This window comes from Balaenoptera borealis (assembly GCF_965194805.1).
Source record: "Balaenoptera borealis genome assembly, chromosome: 6".
NCBI classification, from domain to species: Eukaryota; Metazoa; Chordata; class Mammalia; order Artiodactyla; family Balaenopteridae; genus Balaenoptera; species Balaenoptera borealis.
In genome coordinates, this window is record NC_138863.1 from 43,685,034 (window position 1) to 43,709,426 (window position 24,393).

Consider the following 24,393-nt stretch of genomic DNA (forward strand, 5'->3'; position numbering starts at 1 on the left):
GTTTTATTAACCTTGGGGAGAAAAACAGTAAGCCCCCAACATGTTAAGAATAAGGTCCTCGGGCTGCCCACCACACAGCACACGCCCAGGTCTCGTACCTCAGGTGGCCCAGGTGTGAGGAGACACTGTCCACATCAGGAGGATGCCCGTGACCAGCACTGCCTGATGGGCAGGGTGCAGCCCATGATAGAGAATTCCCTTTCAGTGGCTAATGTCATGGATTTATTAGTGTCCCACACTAAGCAAATCTGAGACCTACTAGTCTCAAGGTCAGATCTTCAATGAATGGGCCTATCTGAACTATTTCTTTAAAAATCCACGGTCACCTTCTTTTCCAGATTTGCTTTCTATATAGCAGAACTGCATGTACTGCAAACACCAGTAGGCTTTTCCTAACCAAATGGCTCTCAGCAGTGCCTTCTCTTGGCCACGCAGCTGTCACAGTGAGAGTCTTGTGCAATTTAATAAAAAGTAAGAAGTCATTCCTATTCCTTTCCCTTATTTGGTGAGAGTTAAGACAGATATCTTTTCTGCCTACAGTGGCTTATTTGGGATTCTCTGTGAAGAGAGATGTCAGGCTCACCACGTCTTACGGCCAGGCTTCTTCAATTTATGTAGCTGATAACCCCGAGGCTTCCTTCCCCTCTCATTTCTCTCACTGGGCTTTTGACTTGCATCGACCTCCCTGAGCCTGTGTCCTATTTGGAGGAGGGCTGAGGGAAATGCCTAATTAATATCTAAAATAATCTTGTAAAGTCAAGTGTCAGTTAAATCGATCACCTAGGGGTGATCTTGGTCTTAGTTTGAACTTGAAAAAAATTTCTCAGGGTCACCGGGAGAGGAGCCTGCCAAGGAGGGAGAGGGAAGCAATGGGAAATGATACTGTACAAGGGGGACCAAATCGAGGCTTCTCCAGAAAGCACAAGTGATTGTATTAGTGAATCTGAGAATATCCACTGTGTACACACAACCTTCCTTTGTTGAGTGTTGGCGCTTTGAGAGCAAATACAACAGCCATCAGTCCAGCCAAAGCTTCAGAATTGATTTCCATTTCCTTAAAAAACTTATTTTTATTTGTTTAGGTCCCAGTGCTGGCCCTGATGGTCTTATTCCATGGACTCGCTTCTGTAAGGTGGGTGCTGTCTGGAGTTTATGCTCTGAGTGCTTTCCGCTCTCTGTTGAGGGTCTCGGATTTCTCGCCCTGGTGCCGGCTGCACTGTGCTTGCTTTGGCGTGTTCCTCTCGCCCACGGAACCCCTAGGGCAAGTTGTTTACTTTCCTTCAGCGCGCTGAAGGTTAGTCTCCAAGCGCGAGTCGGACAGGAAGCACCTGCCTGGGTGATAACATTCTCTCATATCCGACATGAGTCTTCTGTTTCCTCACGCTGACCCCTGGCCTGGCAGCGTTTCAGCCCCGTCCATGAGTAACGTGTGGTCTGTGCCGGCGTCGACAGCCCGCTGGGCCGGAGGGGTGTCTTGAGCCTGCTCAAGCAGTGAGACCAGTTGGGGGGAATAATCAGACCCCGGTAGGGTCACCAGACAGTGCTGACAAGCTCACGCTACTGGAGTTTAGTAGTGTGAAGGCAACTGGTATTCTGGGATCACCCTGGAGGTCATTCTCTGGCTGGGTCGCTAATGTTTGGAGAGGGAAGCAGACAGAGCCTGGCTCAGGAAATGGAGAGCTTGGTGTCTGAAAGCTGGTAAGAGGGGAGGGACGGCTCTGTAGGGGGCAGTGCTAGCTTTGGCAGCTGGGCAGTCTTTGCAAACTAAAACCTGATGGCAGGAGGAGACATGCTAAGTCGCTGTTCTGGATTTCTTGGTTTCTAATGTGTGCATCTGTATACTTGCAGGAAAATATAAATGATAAAAATTTTCCTTTCTGGCTTTGGATTGAAAGCATCCTTGAACTCATTAAAAAACACCTGCTCTGTCTCTGGAATGATGGGTAAGGGCCATTGATAGGTGTATTTTTGAAACATATGTTGAGCACACACTCCATTACTGCAAGGCTGAGATAGGCCTGACCCAGACAGACTTCATTATTTGGCAAGACTTGGGTGCATCTCACAGAAACAGATGCTTGCAGGCTGTCCCTTCAGGCATTCACGATAGTAGACCCTCATAAGATTAAAATTATATTTCCATAGTATATGTACATGAATTTTCAAAGCTAAATTTAAAAACCCTGAGTGCCATTCATGCCTTCATTCATTCTACAAAAATTTCTTGAGCACCTGCTTTATTGCCTCCAAGTAAGGAAGAAAAAACTTTTTTGACTCGGTAAATTGTTTCTAATTTTTTCCCAGGGTCAGTTGATATTTCAGCAAAGACTTTAACTTGGTCAGAGGTCTAGAATATGAAAATGGATTGTCTGAGCCTTTCTCTTCACTAGAAAGGATGCATGAATTCAGACATTTTCATGGCCTTCAGAATCCCCAGGTGAAAATGAAAGGCTCATTAATCCAGCAAGTATTTATTGATCATCTGTAGCATCCAACGGGCACCATGTTAATGAGCTTTGTTGGGACTTCAGCATATATATGTATGAGTGAAATGCTTCCTGAAGTATCAACGAAATAGATTTTAAAGCATCTAAAATAGTCGATACATTTCTATCCTGTGTTCTTGTGTCAAGTTGTAGTCATCTTGATTTGTAAGTGAACGTGAAAATTACAGTCATGACTGAACCTCAGAGTACCTCCATCAATCCCTTTCCATGTGCAGGTGTATCGTGGGCTTTATCAGCAAGGAGCGAGAGCGGGCTCTGCTGAAGGACCAGCAGCCGGGGACATTCTTGCTGCGGTTCAGTGAGAGCTGCCGGGAAGGGGCCATCACGTTCACATGGGTGGAGAGGCCCCAGAACGGAGGTGGTAAGCCAAGACACCTGCACACACACCGATTCAAAATGTGGGTGCAAGCCCTTCTTCGCTGCAAATCAACTCATACAAATAATGAGCTTTTGACATGCAATTGCAGCTCCTCCACTTATCCCCAGCTGAGCTTCCCCAGTAGGATTTAATACATCACCAAGGGCTATTTGGGATTCGTTGCCTGGAACATATTGTGCAAATGATGGTTTTTTTTTAAAAGACAAGGCCACATTCTTTCCTTTTTGTCAGGTTTGTCACCTGTAGGTGAAAGATGCGAGTCAGTACGACTGGCAGTCATTTATTGGGAGGAAACCCATAGCGCACAGGCGTGAGCTTCCAGACCCACGGAAGGGAATCCCACATGGATGTGCACAGATGAGGGCAGGCTCTGTGAGAGGGGTCCTGGGACTGGGTGCAGCCCTCCACCCTGCCTTCTGACAGAGAAGGCTCGTGCACGTTTATCTGGGTTATATCTTGGGTTTCTATTTGACCAAGTGCATCCATGGCAAAAACAATTCCGAAAACCTATGCGTTATGAAACAGGTTTCTGGGGAATGAGAAACAGGTTTCAGTGGAGACAAGAAAGTGATAAAGACAAGCTGGTGACTTTTCACTCTTGCTTGTAGTTTGCTCTGTTTGAAGGATTGGAGGGAAAACTGATTTGTTCCAGTGACTTACGCTTTCAGTTAGAAGATGCAAAAAGATGGGATACTTTTCTTCTTCTATTTTTTTTTTCTTCTGGTAAAAAAACAGGAGAGCTGGGATTAGAGCCCAGTGAGGACAGGAGATGGTAGAGCCTGCCCTTTTCTTCTTCTCCCCTGGTAGTTCTTTTCCTGAACTTGCTGAGAGATGGAACTAGCAAACCAGACAAAGATGAAAACCGTTGGCAACCGGAAAGTTGAAAGCAGGGCAGCACCAGCTACAAAGCTTTGGTCTGAAGTTCTAGGGCAGAGTCCCCAGAGCACCTGACAGCAGCCTCTGGAATGTGTGCCCCAAAAGTGAAATCCTGGATCAGTTAGGAAGCAGGATTCCAATGAAGTCTGGGACTAAGACCAGGAGTGAATTAAACTGTGTTTTTTTACATTAAGGATTAGAGAAAAAAATAGCAAATAGGGTCTCTTTTTGGTTTGTTTAAAAAGTTGTTTTCCATGTGTTGTTGTTGTTATTTTCATTTTTCAATATGAAAAGAAAGACAAAGTGAGTTTATCTTCTAGTAACTTAATCTATGGCTTGAGCCAAGAAGACCCAATTAGTAATTAGTTATTTTAAAGGTATTTAATAAATTTCTTTTGGCTAGACGTACAAATCTAAGTAAATAATGACAAATGCAGTATTCCCGAGAGTAATGATGGCCTTTATTTTTCCTATTTTAAAGAAAGGATAATAATCTATTTAGGAATAAAGGAGTTACACGCTCTGTGATGTAACTCCTAGATTGTGTTTAGTTCTTACCAGGTTCTGTCAAATCCATAAACTCTGCAGTGTTTGTTTCTCTCCTCTATTGTTGCGGGATATTCTGTGGGACTCACTTTGCTTTTTCTTCCTTTTAGAATCTTGCTTCCATGCGGTTGAACCCTACACAAAGAAAGAACTTTCTGCTGTTACTTTCCCTGACATTATTCGCAATTACAAAGTCATGGCTGCTGAGAATATTCCAGAGAATCCCTTGAAGTTTCTGTATCCAAATATTGATAAAGACCATGCCTTTGGAAAGTACTACTCCAGGCCAAAGGAAGGTAAGTGGGCAGAGTGTGCAAGCATTGCCCGATGCGTCATAGCACAGCCCGGCCGTTCCTGTGGTCGTGTTCTCCCTTCATCTAGTCCAGAGCTTTGCGGGAGACAGGCTTTCACCCCACACACTGCCCTTGCCTTCCTATCAGTGCAGGGTGCCAGCACAGACTCCCCCATGCCATGTCACTAGCCCACCCCTTCTTTTGAATTGGTAAAAGCTGGCTTTCTAATAAACAGCGCAGTTGAAACATAATACATTGTTTGGCCTGACACAGATAGTAAGAAAGGAGTAAACGGTTTTTGATCTTAGGGGTGTTGGAGAAGGTCCATTTCTGGTCGCGTGTACTTGTTACATTTTTACTTTTTCTACCTGGAGGGGTAAAACGTAGGACCTGTGATGGTCACCTGCTTTATGTCAGCCTGCTCCTGAAATTGAGGAAATGGAGGCCCGGGCGAAGTGAAGTGGTCCCTTCATGGTGACCTGATAAGTTATTAGGTCACATCACTGAGAGCACGTCTAAGCTTAGCACACGGGTCTCACGCTGCTTAGTCTTCATTGAACCACGTTTGAGCAAGTGGAAGTTAGACTAATCTGGTTTGGAATGCACCAACCAACTTAGTGGATCAGTAGCCTCAATATTAGCACAGTTACTTTGGGGAGAAGATGCACCCAGCTTACCTTGACAGATGTGTTTATTACACCAACCAGGCCAGGACCATAAACCAGATTAAACTTCTGTAGGATTTCAAGCTTTAGCTTGACTTCTGTGCTGAATGTGCCTCCCCTTTTCGTCTGGTTGTTTCTGCATTCGCACTACAATTTCAGGTGACCCAGGCAGGGAGTCTAACCTGACCGCCAAGGAAAACAGTCCAGTCTTGATCAGAGAAAAAGTTGATTGTTCTTGTGTAATTTCTGCTAACGGAAAGTGTACGTGATGTGTTTGCTTCTAGCCCCAGAGCCTATGGAACTTGATGGCCCTAAAGGAACAGGATATATCAAGACTGAATTGATTTCTGTGTCTGAAGTGTAAGTGAACACAGAAGAGTGACATGTTTAAAATCCTCAAACAAGCCCCCCTCCTGGCTGGGGCCTGTTGAAGATGCTTGTTCTTTGCTTTTTTCCATTGTAATTGTTGCTGCCACCATCACAGATGGACCTGTGGAAAGATCCTAATTAGAGATCCTGGTGTCACTGCCTATCAGCGTTTTATTGCCTTTATAAAAACAAACAAACAACAAACCCAAAAAATCCAAAAAAAACAAAGTTGTATTTAAGGTATATAAGTTCTCCCCAAACTGATATTTTGAAAAAGTGTAAATAAAATGAACAAAAATTGATCAGAGTGGGAAAGCAGTTCTTTTCAATCTAGAAAAGGCCAAAGTAATGACTGAGATACATTTTTTTCCGTTTGCTTTTATTTTGTTGTTTCATTTTGTAAAAGGTAGAAAAAATTTTGGAAAAGTCATTGTCAGTTATTTGGCCTGCAGCACTGTCTTGGGGTGAATGGATGTAGCCTTCATGTAAAAACCCTCTGGAGCAGCTTTATCTGCATACAGACCTCAAGGTAGGGATGAGGGACTCCCCAGACATTTCTCTGGCGCTTCTCGGGCCAGGGTAGGTGACACAACTGCACAAGCTCGCGCCCATGTTCACCCAGGCAGAAGCGGTGCAGGATCCAGACTGGCTATTTCTGGCTCACATCTCTAGAGTACAGTGTGTTTCCCAAGGGGCCGGGCTGGGGACATGAGCCTCTCGAGATCTGTCCTTTTTCAAATGTATTTTACAAGTGTATACACTTCCCTGAAATAAAAATCTAAAATGATGATTCAGTCACAGGCCAAAGATGAAATGGCAAAGTTTGCACCACTGCTTTCATAATCTAGATGTTAACATTTCCTGTTTCCTTCTCCCCATTTTAGTCACCCTTCTCAACTTCAGACCACAGACAACCTTCTTCCCATGTCTCCTGAGGAGTTTGACGAGGTGTCTCGGATAGTGGGCGCTGTAGAATTTGACATGGTGAGTACCACACGGGGACGCTTTCAGCACGCTGAGTGTTTGCTCTCTGAGGCAGAGAGGGTGCCTCGCAGACCCTGGGCCTGTCTGTGAGCTGTCAGAAGGAGCCTCTGGCAGAGCCCAGAAGGGTGTTTTTTAGATTAGCTATGACAAGTTGGAGCCTCCTGTGTTTAAACAAGCTACGTCGTCACCAGGATTTTTACTCCTGGCCTTCAGCACCTTCCAAAAAATAATGACATTTCAAATATTTAAAAGCTCCCCCTCTGCCTTTTAAAGTTGTCCACATAGAAATCTCATATGTTAAGGAACTAGGATTTCTCTGATAAAAAAATGTTTTCCTTTCGGCCCGTTGTTTCAGCACTGCGTCTGGGTGAAGAGGTGTTATTTTTAGGAAGGGAGGAGACTAATGCTTGGTACACAGTCCTTATAGAGACTTGGGCAGCCACAGCGAAACACTTTACCTGATTTATGTTTGAGAACTAACTTGCACCGCTAGCACCTGGGGCTGTGAAGGGCTTTGCCAAGAGTAAAAAGTTCAAGGAGTGAAGCGGAGTGTCATGAGTACCATGATAGGGATGGGAACAGGGCTGTCCACGAAAGAGTGCATCTTTCTTTGGGACAATGTTTTTCAGTGTGTCAAATAGTATTGTTTGCCTGTCAACCTGAAATCCTTCCCCTTAAAGATTTTATTTATTTATTTATTTTGATTGGCTGGATTTTTGCTGATGCTGTTTTAATTTTAAGCTCTTTTCCACATGAAGCTATTCCAGTTCATTTTTTATAAGTTTATCTATTTTATTTATTTAGTTTTGGCTGCGTTGGGTCTTCGTTGCTGTGCACGGGCTTTCTCTAGTTGTGGCGAGCGGGAGCTACTATTCGTTGCTGTGCGTGGGCTTCTCATTGCGGTGGCCTCTCTTGTTGCGGAGCACAGGCTCTAGGCGCGCAGGCTTCAGTAGTTGTGGCTCACAGGCTCTAGAGCGCAGGCTCAGTAGTTGTGGCTCACAGGCTTAGTTGCTCCATGGCATGTGGGATCTTCCTGGACCAGGGCTCAAACCCATGTCCCCTGCGTTGGTAGGTGGATTCTTAATCACTGTGCCCCCTGGGAAGCCCCCCAGTTCATTTTTTAAAATTTGCTTAGTGTTTTAAAGAAAAGCCTCTCTGAGTCATTACTGGCCTTTCTCCATCACTGGTGCCTGGCACAGACTGCTCAGCGATGCAGGAGGGAGGACAGGATGAGGGGAGAGGGCGCCATCTCCCAACGTTCAGGGTCGCACATCCCTGCGTTCAGGGAATGCATTGGTGCGGCATTAGTAATATCTGTTTAGACTCAGGTTTCTGGTATGTAACCTTTTCCTTATCCTTTTCCCTCACCTGAAGAAGTACAGGCTAAAATCTTTACACCCTCCTGATTGTTAAGGCTGAAAAAAAAAATCGCTTAGAAAAATGCTTAGGTAGTGTAATAGCACAATAGTTCTGTTCCTATTGGCGAGTGAAAGATGAACCTTGTACCTGTGTAAGGTTGCATCCTCTGTTGGAATGTAGCTCCCCACACTGCTCTGAAGTGTTTTGTGAGCCCTACACAAAAATGGAATAACTGTAAAGCCCTATTTAGAAAGTGTAAGATCGATGGACAGAACCAAAGAACGGCACGATCTTCTTTTTCTCCTCCTTTGCTGTCCTGAGCAAGTTACATCAACATCATGGTCATCACCACCATTAATCGGTGACACTTGTTAAGCACTTACTGTGTACCAGGCACTCCACGGGTGGTAACTTAGTCCTCACAACAGCCTTCTGAGTTAGGTATTATTGCTTTTCCCACTTTACAGATGTAGAAAAAAGAGACTCTCCAAAACTATGAAACTTGACTAAGGTGAAGTAGTTAGTAAATGAGGGAACGAATATTTGAATCCACCTGGGGTGTCTCTAGACTGCATGTTCTTGTCTACTCTCCTGGAATGCCCCCCACAGAAAGCTGATCTCTGATTCATTCAAAACCTGCACCCAAGAGAAGCTGTTTGCACTTGACACTGAGTATGTGTTGTTCTGGTTTGTTAAGACGAAGGCAGCGAAGCCTTTGGGTGAGAGGCCTGTGTTTGGGATTTGGAAATCAGAGCTCCAACTCTGTCATACCATTATGCCCTGTGACCTTGAGAAAATAAGATGGATTAGTCCCCTCCATCTGTGCATGCAGTATGACTGCTTTCTCTGTGCTCTCGGAACGATACTGTGAGAGCAATTTAATTACTCTAAATAAATGCCAGGAAATGGTTTTGTGGCTCTGGATCCCCTCTCCCCCTGCCCAGGAGCCATCCATTTCATTCCAGATGATTTCATTCATTTCATTTGTAGAATAAAATAAATCTATTTTTATATACACGTGCACACACAGATCTCCAGAGTAAACCCATAGGAGATTTAAGAGCTATAATATGGGCACAGCACTGGTTAGACAAAATTAAAGTTGGATTAGTCTCCGAATTGGGTGGACTCCACCTTGTCTGTCCCAAATTGTCCTCAACCTTGGCCACGATTTCCTTTCCGCATCCATCCACTCTTGGAGTTAGGGCATATGCTCTGACATAGACCTTTCATGGAGCTGGCTGGTTTCGGCCGTGTCTGGACGTTGCAGCTCTGGACCAGGGGGCACTGGGGCCAACGCCTGGTGCCGCCTCAGGAGCAGGAGGACCGCAGGCTCCTGAGGGACAGAGCACCAGTGTTCTCTGTAGCCTGGCTTCAGTGCTTGTTTAGTCTGGCTTTCCTGTACAATAAACTGTTTCCTCTGGGACTACATGAGAACCAGTCTCCTCTCCTAGAGGCCTTTGGGCAAAGCTTGGACAAAGCTGATAGTAATTTAATGATAAATATTAAATAACACTTATTAATTGTCTGCTATTTTCCATCTAGTCTACTAAGCATTCTACATATGCTGTATAATTTAATCATTTCAACAAATCTATCTGTTAGAGACTATTAGTCTCCTTTGAATAGATGAGGACCTTGGGATTTAGAGGTTAAGTAACATGACTTGGTCACACAGCTAGTAAGAGACAGTGACAGGATTTGAATCCAGGGTCGCTTGCTTTCTCTCTCTCTCTCTCTCTCTCTGAAGACCACCATCTTTACATATTTTACTCTCAGCCAGACTGAAACATAGGGGCAAAACCTTCATTGTGCTTTTCAATCCAAAATATTTTCCTAGGAGCCCGCTATGTACCACCCACTATTGAGTACTCGGGATTAAAAAAAAAAAAAGGACTCGGTTCTCAAGAGGCTTGTAGTCTAGAGCTGTGTTGCTATTGGTGTTTTGGGTCTGAATGATTCTCTGTTATGGGGCCGTGCTATGCGTTGCAGAATGTGTAGTAGCGTCCCTGGCCACTACTCACTAGATGCCAGGAGCACACACACCTCCACACCCGGTCATGACAATCCAAAATGTCTCCAGATGTTGCCAGAGGACAGAATCACCCCTGGTCGAGAGCACCTGGTCTAAGGGGAGAGCCCAGCATGGAAGTGAGATAGGAAGTCGGTGGCAGGCCGGTGTCCTTTGGATGAGCAATTCACTGCCTCCGAGGGGGCCTGCTGGGGGAGGTGGAGGGGTCCCTAATGATTCTACTTCTCTAGCCTCTACCTGAAACTCATTCGTTTGTTATTCCTGCTGAGTGGCCTTTAAGGAAAATTCGTCATTTCCCCCAAATCCCTCTCTCCCTCTGGCATACAGCTCAGCATTGCCTCACTCTTGTTTTGCATGAGCAGATTTGCCACGTTGCTCTGTCCCCAGACTTGCATACTAGCAAAAAGCTTTATGCAGCTTGGATGAATTGACAGAATTAAGCCAGCAGGCTGCAGAGTAATAATCCATCAGCTTAGGTGACATAAAAGGTCTCTTATTAGTCCAGGAGAAAGGATAGCACATGCTGAAGGCCCTCTAATTCCATGGTGGTTTTTTGCCGGGGGATGTGTCTTTCTACTACTCCATTGTAGAACACACAAGTAATGTTAAATATATGAGTCTGCGTTTTACAAGAGCAGTGTAATAAATGTAACCACATTTTCTTTTTACAGATGAATGCGGTATAAGAGCATGAATTTTTCTCATCTTCTCTGGTGACATTTTTCCTTCCCACCTGTGCTTCCCTCCTGCTACTCTGTTCCTTCACATCCTGTGTTTCTAGGGAAACAAAAGAAAGGCCAGCAAATTCGCTGCAACCTGTTGATAGCAAGTGGATTTTTCCCTAATTCAGAAACATCTGTTACTCTGAAGGGCTTCATGCATCTTATTGAAGGTAAAATTGAAAGGCCCTCTCCACAGAGTGGGTTTTACAAATAAAAAACATCCAGATACACCAAAAACATCAGAACTAGAATGAGAGTCCTTTGGGAAAGGTGAAACATTTAGCAGCATCTAGCAAATGCCATGCCTAGAGTCAGTGCTCAGTTGTTATTGGTGGTTGGGTAGATCACACGGTTATTTAGGCAACTGCTTCATGCAGGATTGGCATATTTCTATTCTGGAGAATTCTTATTTGTTCTCTCTGCTTTAAATGTGGCTAGAAGTTTTCCAATGGTTTGCCTATGAAATAGTGCAAAGTTAAGTTTATATAGAATTACATCACCTCTTTATTGAAGGTAGCCATCCTGTATCTGGGCAGAGGATAAAAGTTGTGTTCTTTATTATATCTTCCACACTAGCCATTCAAAGCTAGAGACAAATTCTCTCTCGGGAGAATTAGTTTTTCTGTTTGTTATGGCTTTATGATACTGGCTAATATCAAATGGAAGGAAGTAAACTTTCCAAATTCGTGAGTAGTGTTTTCCATTTAAACTTTAATATCCAAAGCTGAATATTCTGCCTTCATCACGGTCACTAGTAAATGAAATTGTCTTCACAGTTCTATCAAGGGAGCCAAACTATTAACAGCTCTCTTAAGGTAAATCCTGTTATTTTTCAAAAAGTTGAAATTAATTGTAGATATAGACAAACTCAGAAATTTAATGCATGTTTCTTAAATGGGTTCACTTGTCTTTATTGTTATTAGCTGGTATTTAGTCTTAGTCATAAAATTTTCAAATTGAGAAGAGAAAATAGTAACTGACAAATCATTAACCAGAGATTATGAGAGTCAAATAATTTGAAAACTCACCCTGTGTAACTGCATTGAGAATTGCGTATTTTTCACTGATAAATGTGTTTCTCTCACAAATACATTGCAAATGGTTCCACTGTCTCTCTTGTGCTTTTTCTAGACCCTTTTTGGACTGGATGATGTTTTGTGAAGTGTGTTGTGTTACTTACCTCGTCCCTTCATTAGCACTGACACGCAAAAAAGTGGTTTAGGGAGTGGGTTTGACAGGGTTCTTCTAGATAACATTCACAAACTGCTGTCTGCAGCTGCATCTTATTTTTCTCCTGTCACCACCACAATCATACTGTTATGTAAATACTGTATTTTTCTGGTGGGAATAAAGTTTCCTTGAAGTCTATCTCAAAATTAAAGCTAAAGTATATGTACTGCATTAAATATAATATGCACATGGTACTTTCCTTCGTATTAAACACAAATCAAGGCCTCCTCTCAGATTTTACATAAGATGATTGCCATCAACCTGACTGGGTTTGCGTTGACTTTTTAAATTGAAATGATGAAGGAACAAAGATGACAGTTAAAAAAAATTGTTTCTAATTGCTAATATTTAACTCTTTGGTATATTTTTGCCCTCTGAGAGTGCTTTGGCATAGTTTCATTTTACTGTACCAGTCAAGAGACTTTGTTTACTTTTAAAAAGTATTAAAATTATAAAGTTAGTCTCTTACAAATAATATTTTGTATAAAGATTTAAAAAGCTACTGGCATTATGTATAGGTTTGATGTTTTTCTCATCTTATGATTAAGCATAAAAATATATCAGTCCTTATTTTTAAATACGATTAATACCGTTTTCCTAAGCGTTACCCTTTCTTACCCAGATTAAGATAGGTTGGTGGAAGAGATCAGAGGAAACATTATTGAAACAAGCTATAATGAGTACCATAAATAGCAAACAAACAAAAGTCCTTTGGTCTTGGTGACCACCAGAGCTGCCTCCAAATGCAGAAATAACTTGGCACTTATTTTAAAATGAATTTCAGTACTGCTATAATGCAAGTTTTTAACTTTTAAAATACATGTAACATGGGACTGTGTATTGTGCCCATAGCAGCATCTGAACTCCACATGCACCCCCTTGATGAGGTGAGGTGTTACTTTCTGAGAAGTTACTACACCCACACAGAAAGCTGCCATTTTTTTTCTCCAAAAACGTTATAAGCTAGAAAGCTGTGCCCTTCTCAAAGTAAAAGGCATTGTGTGCTGGAAAAAAAACAGTAAAATAAAAGAATCGCCAAGTTAGATGTAAGTCTGGCAGGTTAGACTCAACTGTTGTTTGATGAGCTATCAGGGAATAGTGGTATAAGCTTGAATCCTGGCCTCATAGCAAATATGACTGTTCTCACCTCCCTATCTGTAGTATTTACATCTAGGAAATATAAAGTTTCTTCCTAACGAACATGAAGAGTTGTATTTCTCCAAGGAGTGAAGTAGATAATTGCCCTGCCTAGCCGGTATGTTTGTATTTCTATATAATTGATCATTGTAAGAAGTCACTAAATAGATCCTGGCTAAGGGATGTTTGTGTGTTTTAAGAGTATTTCTGGTATGGGGTTTTATAAGCCTAGGACTTTTATGCACCACTCAGGACAAACTTCTCCCTTTTCAGGAAAGTGTCTTCTGAGATGGCAATAAATAGATTTTGCTATTTAGTCAGCATTCAATGATGGAAGTCTATTTGTTGCCTGTAAGTTGAAATGGAATATTAAGTCTTAATTGAACAAAGCATTCCTTTCACATCTGACTATCCCAGGAAAAAACTAGAAGTTGTTTTGAAAGCTCTGGTACCTACTTTTTGAACTGGGATGCTGTGCCCAGAGTAAGGGGTGCTTACTCAAGTGGCTTCTTTGGTTAGTTAAGATTCCTTCATTTATTAGTTCACCAGATATATATTGAGCACCTGCCATGAGCCAGGCACTATTCTAGATGGTTGGGAAACGAAGTCGGTAAACTAAAACAGACAAAGATCTCTAGTTTGGTGGAACTTAAGATGTTCTGAGATACTGGATCGTATGTTCTGGTACAAACATCTTACCTATTAAAACTTAAGAAAGCTTTTGTGAAGCAAACATAGCCAAAAGCTACAAATAATTTAAAGGGTATACAAAAATATACACAGTTTCAAAGTAATGGCATTCATCTATGAAAGGGTGAGAAGATTAGAGATTTCAGATATCTCTTCCAGTTCTAAAATGTCAGTAATACAGACAAATAAACACATTTGACTGCTATAGCGAAGCAAATTACTTTGTGACAAACAACTTTGTTGAAAATGGACAGCCATGGTATATGTGGTGTTCGTGTGCCTTCTCTGTGGTTAGAAAACCGTATGCTAACCCTAAACCAGAGGTTTCTGGCATTGGGAGTGAATGCCATTTCACACACCCATGGACCAGGTGGGAGCTGCCATTACCAGCTTGTCCTACACAGACCCCAGTGTGGCAGCTCCACAAATAGATGTCAAGTCTTTTGTGAAAAATACCCTCTCTTCTCATTAAAGGAGGTTAGAACCCTCCTAGTGAAAGATTCAATGCAGCAAATATTTACTGAGCACCTCCTAACTGTAAAAGGATAGTGTTAGCTTCTAAGAGGACTAGAAACATGCCTGCCTGTCTTCTCACCTTCAGGGATGAACTGCTTACAGAATTGTCATCTTAGTCATTGCGGTAACCCCACTGGACACCGCGCATAGTACCTGGCCCACAGAAGGCATTAAAAATGCCTCGACATAGTTCCTGTGTTCAGTGGAGTTCCCAACCCAGTGATATAAGAGAAAATCTTTAAAAAAATTCATTTTCAGGTTTTTTTTGATACATGTGTTTATTAAGCTGTAAAAAGCAACACTACCTAATTTCATTTAAAATAAATATTTTCCAATTTCAGAATACTTACAACTTACAGTTTTAAGATTAGATTCACTTTGGGAGGTTCTGGAAGCAAATACATTCATAGCTGTACAATCCCCAGGAAGAATCTAAATCCAACATCAGGTCATTCAGTCCCTGCCAGGCAGGTAACAGCATTAAATGGTTGATAGCTAATCCAGCTCTGCAGCTAAAGGGCAGTGTGGGCAGCAGTGGGGTACAGCACATTACACTCAAAGATGAGATGATAATTAGAACTGAGACCAGCGAAAACAACAGTGTATACAAAGCTTTAAATAAACACCACCATATAGAGCTCTGTGGTACAGAAAAAGCACATATGATCCTAAAGCCAAAACAAAAAGATCTTTGGAGTATACTGATGGCAGCAGTTAACAGCACAGTTAAAAGCATTTAAATCAAATGTACTCATTATTATCACCAGCCAACAGCAAACAGCCAGAGCAGGAACCAGTGTACAGTCATAAATAACCTCATGGGTAAATAAGGGCGGGCACATTTAACTAAACCACAAAGATTTCACAAAATAGTTATGATCTGAGAAAAGATGAAAACTCTTTGTTCCCAAATAATAGTTAGAACCTCTTTTTATTAGAGAAAAGCCTCAAAATCATTGGTAATCTTTAAGCTGTGTAATTGAACCATCTTAATGTTTCATTTAAATCACGCAGAGCAAGCTGCTGTTTGAGCAGTTATTTCAGTTGATTTCTATTAAAGAGTGTCTACCCCATAATGTCTTTGGGAATAATGCTGTTCCTCTGCAGCGTTTTACAAATACCACCTGTCTACATGTCTTGATAGATCCATGAGGCAGGAACACAGCAGCAAGGCTGGACACCCACCCACCACCATACTCCCCACAGAAGCACACACACGAGAACAGCTTCATGCCTGATGCAGCTCAGTTAAGGAACACCGGCGTGTTCCACCAAAAGAACACGTCTAGGTTAATAAGGGGGCAATGGCTGAAGTCACTGATTTAGACTGGAAGCAATAATCGAAACACTTGGAGGCTGCTGGAGTGGGAAAGGAGCCATTAGGCATGATAAAGCTTGGAAGCAGCAGTGTGTGCTGATAGAAAAAGAAAAAAAAAAAGGAATTATTTGGTATATTAATGAAACAACCAGCATTCATGTAGTTGAGGATTCTGCACATTTCACTAAACACAGCTTCAAAGAAGTCCATTTGTGTGTGTGTGTGCGTGCGTATGTGCCTGTGTGTGTGCTTAATATCAGAAGTCCTTATTAACATACCCTTTTACCTCTGAGGTATGACAGGATAATGTATGTGTGCAGTTCCTCTCCAAGACAAACGATGGGTCTCGATTTAAAATGAAATGGCCTTTTCTTATTATTAAACTCTAAAAAGTCCACAAAAAATATAAGGTAGAAAACCAGGAGAAAACTGGAGTGATCTAGTGATCCCCCAAATAGAACAAATATCTTGATGCAGACTTTTAATGACAGGTTTAAAAACAAATGTTATTTGTAGCAGTTCCCATACCTTCATAATAACTTTGGTAGCTTAGAGCACTTCTGAATTTATCTTTATCCTGAAAGCTGAAAAATATCTTCTTAAAGAGCTGCAGTAGCACATCCCTTCCTTTTATTGGCCGATGAATTTGACTAATTTGTACTTACTTAGCTTAGTAATTTGTCTCTGGTTCATCTCCTATAGACAAATGGCATAGTTACAGCTCGGATGCCAGGTACATGAGGCGTTTTCTGATTTATTGTGGAAAACATGAAAACTGCATAGTATGCCAGCACCCACTTTCCCAGCTAAAGGAAAGAGGCAAATAGCTAAACATCTGGGAAGAGAGGCTGGTCTAAGGGGATATAGAAAAAGGAAATTATTTCAAAAATTATTTTAACTACATTCACACATATGTTTTGGTCACCAAACATATCTTAAACAGATTCCCTGATACAATCTAGTCAGAATTGGTCTATCCTACTAATAGTTATTAACTATTATAATTTTTAGAGTCACATCATGAAGCTAGGATGACAGGAGATATTTCAAACATATAACCATAAGTGCATATAACTGTTCAAACACTCTAAGTACATATTTGAAGTCATGAAAATCACACTGTTTTGCTTCTAAAGGCAGCCTTGATCCATTTGGACAGACTGTACAACAGAGTTTAATTTATAAATGCATATCAGCAGATCATCACCATAAATTGAAAATTCACAAAATACACAAAAATAAATCACAAAGACCACACAGTTAAGCTAGCATTGGTAACTGCTTCTTTTACATCAAATTATACAATGCGCGAGGTAAATATTGCTCACATTATGGAGGGAGATTGTTTTGTTTCTATTTTTTCCCAAAGAGATCAGATTTGTCCTGTGTGCACAATGAAGAAAACTCCAGTAACACTGAAATGACAAATGTCGTAAAATATACATCACTACCAGATAGAAATACACATGTTCTTCATAATCATTTTCCACAATTAAATAGGTAAGTGATTTAAATCTTGGGCTTAAGACCATTATAACAGTCCATCAAGATTCTTATGGACGGTTTGATTCTCCTTTCCATTGTCGGAATCTCCTTGAGGCGTGTACTGGACTTGGTATTCCTGCAGGATTTTAAATACATCATGGTGTCCAAAGTGCAGCGCTTCATCCATGGGAGTATTATTCCACCTAAACAAGTAGCACAGCATGGACTGGGTCATTAGGTAATTTCTGTACAAAGATGATAATCCAGCATTCTTAGATTTTAAATGCCGGTTAAAGGGCCATTCAAATTTAGCTATTTAAGCAATATTACAAGTAATATTGATGAAATGCAGAAAGGCATTTATAATCCAAAAAGTGGTCTTGGAGACAACTTGGGATATGGGGAGGAAGAGAAAACTACCTTCTGCAAAAGGGTCTTGTTCACATTATCTAAGTGCTTATGAATGGGAAGTTCTAGTGTTGACAGATAGATAGATAGACAGACTCTAGTATTTCTAAATTTTAACTTCATGGAAAGCCCAAAGGATCACTCTTTAAATAGAATGTTCAAAGAAAAATCGGCTCTATAGCATCTATCACCCTAGCCTTTGGTAGAAAATTTGTGTTCCTGTCAATGTAAAATCACAGTAAATCTCAGAAGTCTGGTAATAACCACGATCTTATTAAGGCTCAAATATACTTTGGAGGAGCAAGACTGGCCTCAGAGGAACTGACATTTTCATCATCTCCGGTAAGGATGGGACTCTCGGGGCTCAACTGGACCACTGCACAGCCAGAAGAACAGCTACCCTTTCCACAGGAAGTGTGTTTCTGAGCTGTGCTCTTTAGAGTCATATAGATGAAGACTGGAGACAAGAAGAAAGGAAGAGTTGCCAGCAGTGGTTAATCAGCTAATTAGCCTTTTGAAAGAGGAGCCAACCCTGTAAATCACAACCCAAGTAAATGACAGAGCATGATAATTAGCCCCCTAGTACTTCACAAACTATTAAGCTTCTCTTCTCATCCACTCTCTGCTTTATGTCACTTCACTTCTCCATGGCTACCAGGCTCTCTGACTCCACTTTTTCACACGCCACTCTCACCAGCTTCTGGTTTTCCTTCTTTCTTTGTTCTTAACCTTTTACCTTCTCAGTGGGGCCCCAATATGGAACTCAAAGGTTTTTAAAACAATCTCATTTAAAAAATATTTTTGAATAAAGTTTGGTAACCTGGTCTTAAGTTTTAAAATCAGGTAAGTAACATTTTACATGTATCTTTGTGCTTCTCAAAAAACTGCTAAATTAAGTTGCCTTTTACTTCTACATTGGCCTTCATTAAGTTAGGGAGTCAGTGGCCTGAAACCGGGAGGTGGGGTGACTTCTCAATCATCTACAGCGTATAATTATCTCTTTCTGGAAAAACTGAATGTTAACTGCAAGTTATCTTTTTTTTACAACTCTTCTTTTCCATGAAGTAATGCAAAATATCAGCTCTAAAGCATACACTAAATCTGCTCAAGCCTATTTTACAATTTGAGGTGACACTGATTCTATGAAATAGAGAAAAAAGACGTGTTGGTCTAGCTTACATTCTCAAATCATGAATACTCAGTTACCAAGTTAGTTACTGAGCTAACTTTTGCCTCTCAGATGGGTGTTTCTGCTTTCACATTCCTAGAGGCCAATTTAGGGCAAAAACCAAAACAAAACATTTTGATCCTTAAACATGCAAAGCGCAGTAAATATTTCCAGCCTGTAATAGTGTTTTACTTGGGATTATAAATACTGGGGGCAGGGGAAAACACTCTCTTCAGTTTCTTGCTCTAGAAAGAGCTGGTATGGGCATTACATTTGAGGATAAAAGGGAGAATTGTCACCCTAACATGAGGTTTTAGAATATTGCCAATAAAGATCATGATTTTAGGTAATCAAAGTGTTACCATACTTATAAAATTGCTAACAGTTTTCAGACACTGATGTCATAACTTTTCTGCATATCTTGCAAGCTGAGCTAATAAAACCCAAACCACTAATATAAAAAATAGTAAAACCTTACTAAAACAGAAAGATCTAATAGCTAGAGAATAATCAACTTGCTCCAAACTTACTTCATATAGACCTCAAATACCCAAACTCCTAATCATAAATATCAAACCTCTCCCACCAAGTATTTTTTTTTCTGTTCTTCTGAACCTTTATATTCTCATTACTCACTGACTCATCCAGTTATGTAACTCCAGTTATATAACATGCCAGTATATTAGTACAGGCTTTACTTTAAGCCTATGTATATATGTAAGCTGCACTCTTACCCCTCCCTTGACTATCCACTTTGTGAACAGTATTTTACAGCAAGATGAATGTCAATTTGCCATGTGGACCAGAAGGGAGAGGAGAGGAGCAGAACATATTCCAGGCATTATTTCTCCCACTCTATCTAGAGTGCCCTTCTCTTCCTTCCGTGCCCTCAAATCTCATCTCTTCCCCAAAGCACTGGTTAAAATTCAACTTCCATGAAGCTTTCTACAACTGACTCCAACCAAATCCAGGAATTTCAACAAACTCCAATATATTCATTTTAGAGGTCTGCAACAGTAGTCTCCTTACACGTATTTCATATGCCCCTGCAAATGTTTATCTTGTCTACCCTGTGTAGTCAAAAGGCCCACGAGGATAAAATTCCTATTTTATTTTTCCAGACACCAAGAATTGTTTTCTTCATACAATATGATAACTGACAGGCTAACCAAGAAAATTCTAAGAGACCTTCTTAGGTAAGAAAGAGGATATAGGAGAGAGAATGATCTACTGAACAGAAACAAGGTTTTGTTGGTTGCCTTTATAAGGCTCCATAGCAAATTCAGTAACGACTCCAACATATACATAGTGGATTTAAATATACCACCATTTAACTATTATAGCCCTGTATGATAAAACACTGGCGTGCCAATTATATGTTAGAAAGTAACTTAAGGGCTCACCTGTCCTTGGGGAAAGGATTTACTTTGCAGGCTTCCAGCAAAAATTTAACAACTTCAACATGACCTACATCCAAAACAAAACAAGCAGGTTTTAGTATTAAGTAGAAATTAAGTCTGAAAAAAAATAAATGAGTGGTTCATATATTACCCTCTGCAGCAGCTACATGGAGTGCTGTTCTAGAATCGTAGTCTCGCTGTTCCATGTCCATAGCTGACAAAGCAAATCTGAAAATTTGTTAAGTATAGCTATTCATTATATAAAAAATTTAATTCACTCTTGTAACATTTCCTCCATCAGTTCAGTCTAAGGTCCTGTGAGACAGGTGTCATCCTTCACCAGGCTCACTAATGGGACACCCTGTTTAACCAGTACACAGACACCTTGAGTAAATGCCACTTCACCGTTCTTCCTTAGCTTTGCTCTTTTTGGATAAGAAGAAATGTTCACCATCTCTCACAGGATTAAGCTTCATTACATTATTCTCCAAAACACAAGAATGGTGGCACAACGATACCCTAAATTTGCGCATTGGAAGGGCAAGAAACTAACAACTATACTAAAGTTAAATGTTTTCACTAAGGCTCCCATTCTTTAACATTTTACAGTCTACAGATTACAAGTACTAATCAGACTTTAAAATTAAAAAAATAAAGTGCACATTTTTATTGAAATAAAGGTATGTGAGTTTAAGGTATACAACATGTTGATTTGATACATTTGTATATTGCAAGGCGATTACCACTGTAGTGTTGGCAAACCTCTCATTCATGTGACATAATTTTCATTTCTTTTTTGTTGTGAGAACAATTAAGATCTATTCTCTTAGCAGCTTTGAAGTTTATAATACAATACTGCTGATGCAAGTACTAATCACACTTTAAAATGAAGGTGGAAATTAAGCATAGACATTTTTCCACCTTAAAGTTCAGTTGCAACTCTCTACAAGAGACCTTATGTTAAGTATACAGTCCTATATGGCCTTTCCAGCACTGGGGATCTGCAGAACACCAAGTGCCCCTATTTGCCCACCACCCCCCTCACCTCCAAAGATGGAGAGTGGTGGGTAGATGGGGATTGAAAAGTCATTGTCCAATTCCAGTAAAACACTAATACCAATTAGCCAGATTAATTGAACAGTTACCACTTGGGAAAACAGAGGACTGGGCTTTTATAGGAGGTTGAAGAGGAAAGGCTGTACAGCAAGACTAAGGCACTGGAAGTGGGAACTTAATATAACTTTGGATCATTTTTATTAGAGGAAAATGGCAGTGAGACTTTATTTAGCTTTAAAGTGGCCCTTTGCCCAGAAGCAACTTCATAAACATCTGTAAGCCATATGCTAACCCACCCTGTTAACATACCTTCGAAGTGCAGATACATCTCCAGTATACGCAGCGAACAAAAGGTTTATCACCGACTTTACCTGTGAAGAAAAGAAAGTTCAGGTATCCACAGGGGAAAATAAATACATAGAATGTACAACTGTCACCAGGTAAGTGGTTTCCATGTGCTCTGAACACTTCAGCTGGGTCACACACAAAAATTTATCGTAAGTGTACTGCTGTAACTAAAAAGAACACACGTGTGTTTTTTTCTTTTTAAATAGAGGATTATGAGGGGAAATCCAACAATAAAGAGACATGAGGGAAGGAATGGAATGATATCAATTGGCACAAAAGAATGGAAACTTCTGACCTGTGAAACACACATAGTTGCGGCAACTGAAAATTGGAACCTTTCTCATTTAGTGTGTCTCAGTGGTGGGAGCTGACTTGTATACTCATAAAATTCACATCACATCATTATTAAAAACTAAGTCATGCTATATAAATGTCTAATCCCTGCCAACAATCCCTGTCCTCACCAATCACTGGCTTCTTTGGAAATCTTCAGAGACAACATTCAGTATTAATCATCTCAAACTTACTATACTTCACTGGAAAGGCAGTCTTCAGTTCAATGGCCAGGCAGTACAAATGGGGGCATTCTCAGAGCCTGTGACACTGCCTCGGCCCAAAAGGTGGATAAACTCCCAAAATATTAAGTCACTGACATTGAGCACTCCAGGAATTCAAAGTGTATCTTCTTTTGATATTATCCACTTTCTTGTCATTAATTAAGGAAGAGGCTAGTTATCCTAAAGGCCACTGGATTTTGGTCTGCTTTCATAAAGACTATCCAACCCTGTTTTTGAGAAACCAAACTATTGAACATACACTGTTTGTAAATACTTCATAAATCCCCACTTTTGTCTTAAACTTTGCAACTTCAACATTCATATTGATGATCCAACGGATATTGGACTCAATGGTAGAAAACAGTTTACCTGGAGGGATGGAAAGTAACCCAGCTATCCACAAACAAAGGCACAGCCCTGGAAGATCTAGATCTTAACCTGGACATTCTACCTTTCCACTACAGCTTCCCTTTCCCACAACCTGCGAACTTTTAAATCGAACTGGAACTAACCATTGCTGGACGTCCCTAATTCAGCATTTTCAAAATGTGTTCTGCAGAAACTAGTTCACAAAGGCGCCATGAAAAAAAGGGTTCCGTGGTCAGCTACTTTCTTAAAATATTAAATCCCCTTCTTGGAGATACAGAGCCTTTCATATGCACATGAAAAGTTCTGCAGTACGGGAACGTAACCAGCTGAGCACACCCCCCAAATTTTACTGCTACTTACTGTTATTTTTGAGATCACTCCAAAAAACCTTACTCTTCATCTTTCAGTCCATTAGCTTCCCTTCGGGATACCCTTTACTACTCCTGCCCAGCCTGCACTCTGTCGGTCTCCTACTAACCCCCAAGTCAAGAACAGTTTTCTCAATGTGGGTGGGAGTTTAACAGAATCACCCAGAATGTTTTAAAAGTATATGTAAGCATCTCTCCTCCCATTTCTAGTCGTCCTATTCCCACACCTCAATTTGACACATTTTAGGGGATACAATATTTTGAAAAAAGTCTCCAGGTGATTTTGATATGCACTCTTCTGGGTTATGAACCACGGTTTCAGGTGCCCTTAACGTTTAAAAATTGGATCAGTTTGGAATTCTCAATTCCCTTGTGCTCTTGGGTCCACAGAAAAACACGATGGGCTATTACAAATTATTCTTCATATTTCCAACTGGTCTCTCATCACTGCTTGACATTTTTTTCTCTTATTGGTTCCCTTTTATACTTTATTCAGACCTTTAATACCAGTGGTGACCCCCAAAACATATGACCCCTAACCACAACTTTACTAAGATGATAAATTGTTTCCATCTCTCCTTCCTCTCTTATGCAAAATACCGGCTTCGAATACCTATTCTCTCTTCCTTTCCTCCTTTACTGGTTCCCTCATCTCTGCCTTAATACAGACAACAACCATCCTATTTTGAAAAACCAATATATAACCCCATTGTTACCCCCTTTCAGTGCATATTTTCTGAAAGTAGTTTATATTTTTAATTCCCTGCAAATTACCTTCATACCCACTACTACCTCTCAGTAGTACCCTCAAAAGCTTCAGCAGCCTTCCTTAGCCCTGATCCTTTCTACCTCTCCAACATGCCCCGCCCTCACTCGTTTTCCATAATGCTGATTACCAGGGTCTTCCTCCTGTTGACTGCTTTGCAGAGTCATTTCCCACTTTCCACTGCCTGATAATACCCCAAAGGCAGTCTCCGTACTTCTTGTTTTTCAATGTAATTTCCCTCAAAGGTTTCATATATCCCTTTGGGCAGAATGACTTCCCAATACACATCTTTAATCTAAATCTCTATTCCTAAACCCTAATTCTACAGCTCCACCTGCTTGTCATGCTGTCATTTCAAACTCAAACTACAGAGAGCAAACCTCTCTGTAGCCCCAGTGGCCTGGCCTCCAAAAGTCCATATCCATCTGCCTACTTGACACTGCTCAAATTAGAATTTGATTTCCACCACCTTCCCTCACCCCAAGGTAGCTCCTTTTGCACAGTCCCTCATTTTGGGATGACACTACAATTTATCCAGTTGCTGAGGTCAAAGACTGAGTCATGATCCAGGGCTGCTGCATTTGATGGCACAGACTGAGCCCCCCACCAGGATGCCGGGCCAAGTAGGGGTACTCAGCCCGTGCTCCTCTCACCTACCTCTGGTGCCCAGCACCCAGGTATGTCTATGGGAGGAAGGGAGCCCTCTTCACAGAAACGTGCTGAGAGGGTCTGCTTACACCAAGAGGCAGAACTAGCTTTTTCTAATTCACGCAAACCGACCATATAGACTCTGGGAGTATTCCTGCATTCTATTTCATACAACCCACATCGAGCTCAAACACATT

General features: G+C 41.1%; 2 protein-coding genes and 1 pseudogene across 5 annotated transcripts in view; 1 reads left to right on the forward strand and 2 right to left on the reverse strand.

Moving 5' to 3' along the window:
* STAT1 (signal transducer and activator of transcription 1) overlaps positions 1 to 11,836 on the forward strand; it is a 42,620-nt gene extending 30,784 nt beyond the window's left edge. For 2 of the 3 annotated variants that reach the window (XM_082397355.1, XM_082397356.1), the window contains exons 19-25: positions 1,083 to 1,132; positions 1,849 to 1,943; positions 2,723 to 2,868; positions 4,419 to 4,604; positions 5,551 to 5,626; positions 6,520 to 6,619; positions 10,682 to 11,836. In XM_082397355.1, the coding sequence (XP_082253481.1) occupies positions 1,083 to 1,132; positions 1,849 to 1,943; positions 2,723 to 2,868; positions 4,419 to 4,604; positions 5,551 to 5,626; positions 6,520 to 6,619; positions 10,682 to 10,696 (668 nt within the window). In that variant the 3' untranslated portion in view covers positions 10,697 to 11,836. The remainder of the gene's footprint in view (positions 1 to 1,082; positions 1,133 to 1,848; positions 1,944 to 2,722; positions 2,869 to 4,418; positions 4,605 to 5,550; positions 5,627 to 6,519; positions 6,620 to 10,681) is intronic. The other variant, XM_082397357.1, reaches the window with a different exon arrangement.
* The window catches only part of LOC309631221 (endonuclease V pseudogene), a 434,994-nt pseudogene that overhangs the window by 206,211 nt on the left and 204,390 nt on the right, over positions 1 to 24,393 (reverse strand). The window lies entirely within an intron of this gene.
* The window catches only part of GLS (glutaminase), a 79,978-nt gene continuing 70,149 nt past the window's right edge, over positions 14,565 to 24,393 (reverse strand). Inside the window, exons 15-18 of the mRNA XM_082397360.1 lie at positions 21,450 to 21,511; positions 20,236 to 20,312; positions 20,088 to 20,151; positions 14,565 to 17,311 (exon numbers count right to left, since the gene is read on the reverse strand). Coding sequence (XP_082253486.1) covers positions 17,155 to 17,311; positions 20,088 to 20,151; positions 20,236 to 20,312; positions 21,450 to 21,511 — 360 coding nt within the window. The 3' untranslated portion in view covers positions 14,565 to 17,154. The remainder of the gene's footprint in view (positions 17,312 to 20,087; positions 20,152 to 20,235; positions 20,313 to 21,449; positions 21,512 to 24,393) is intronic.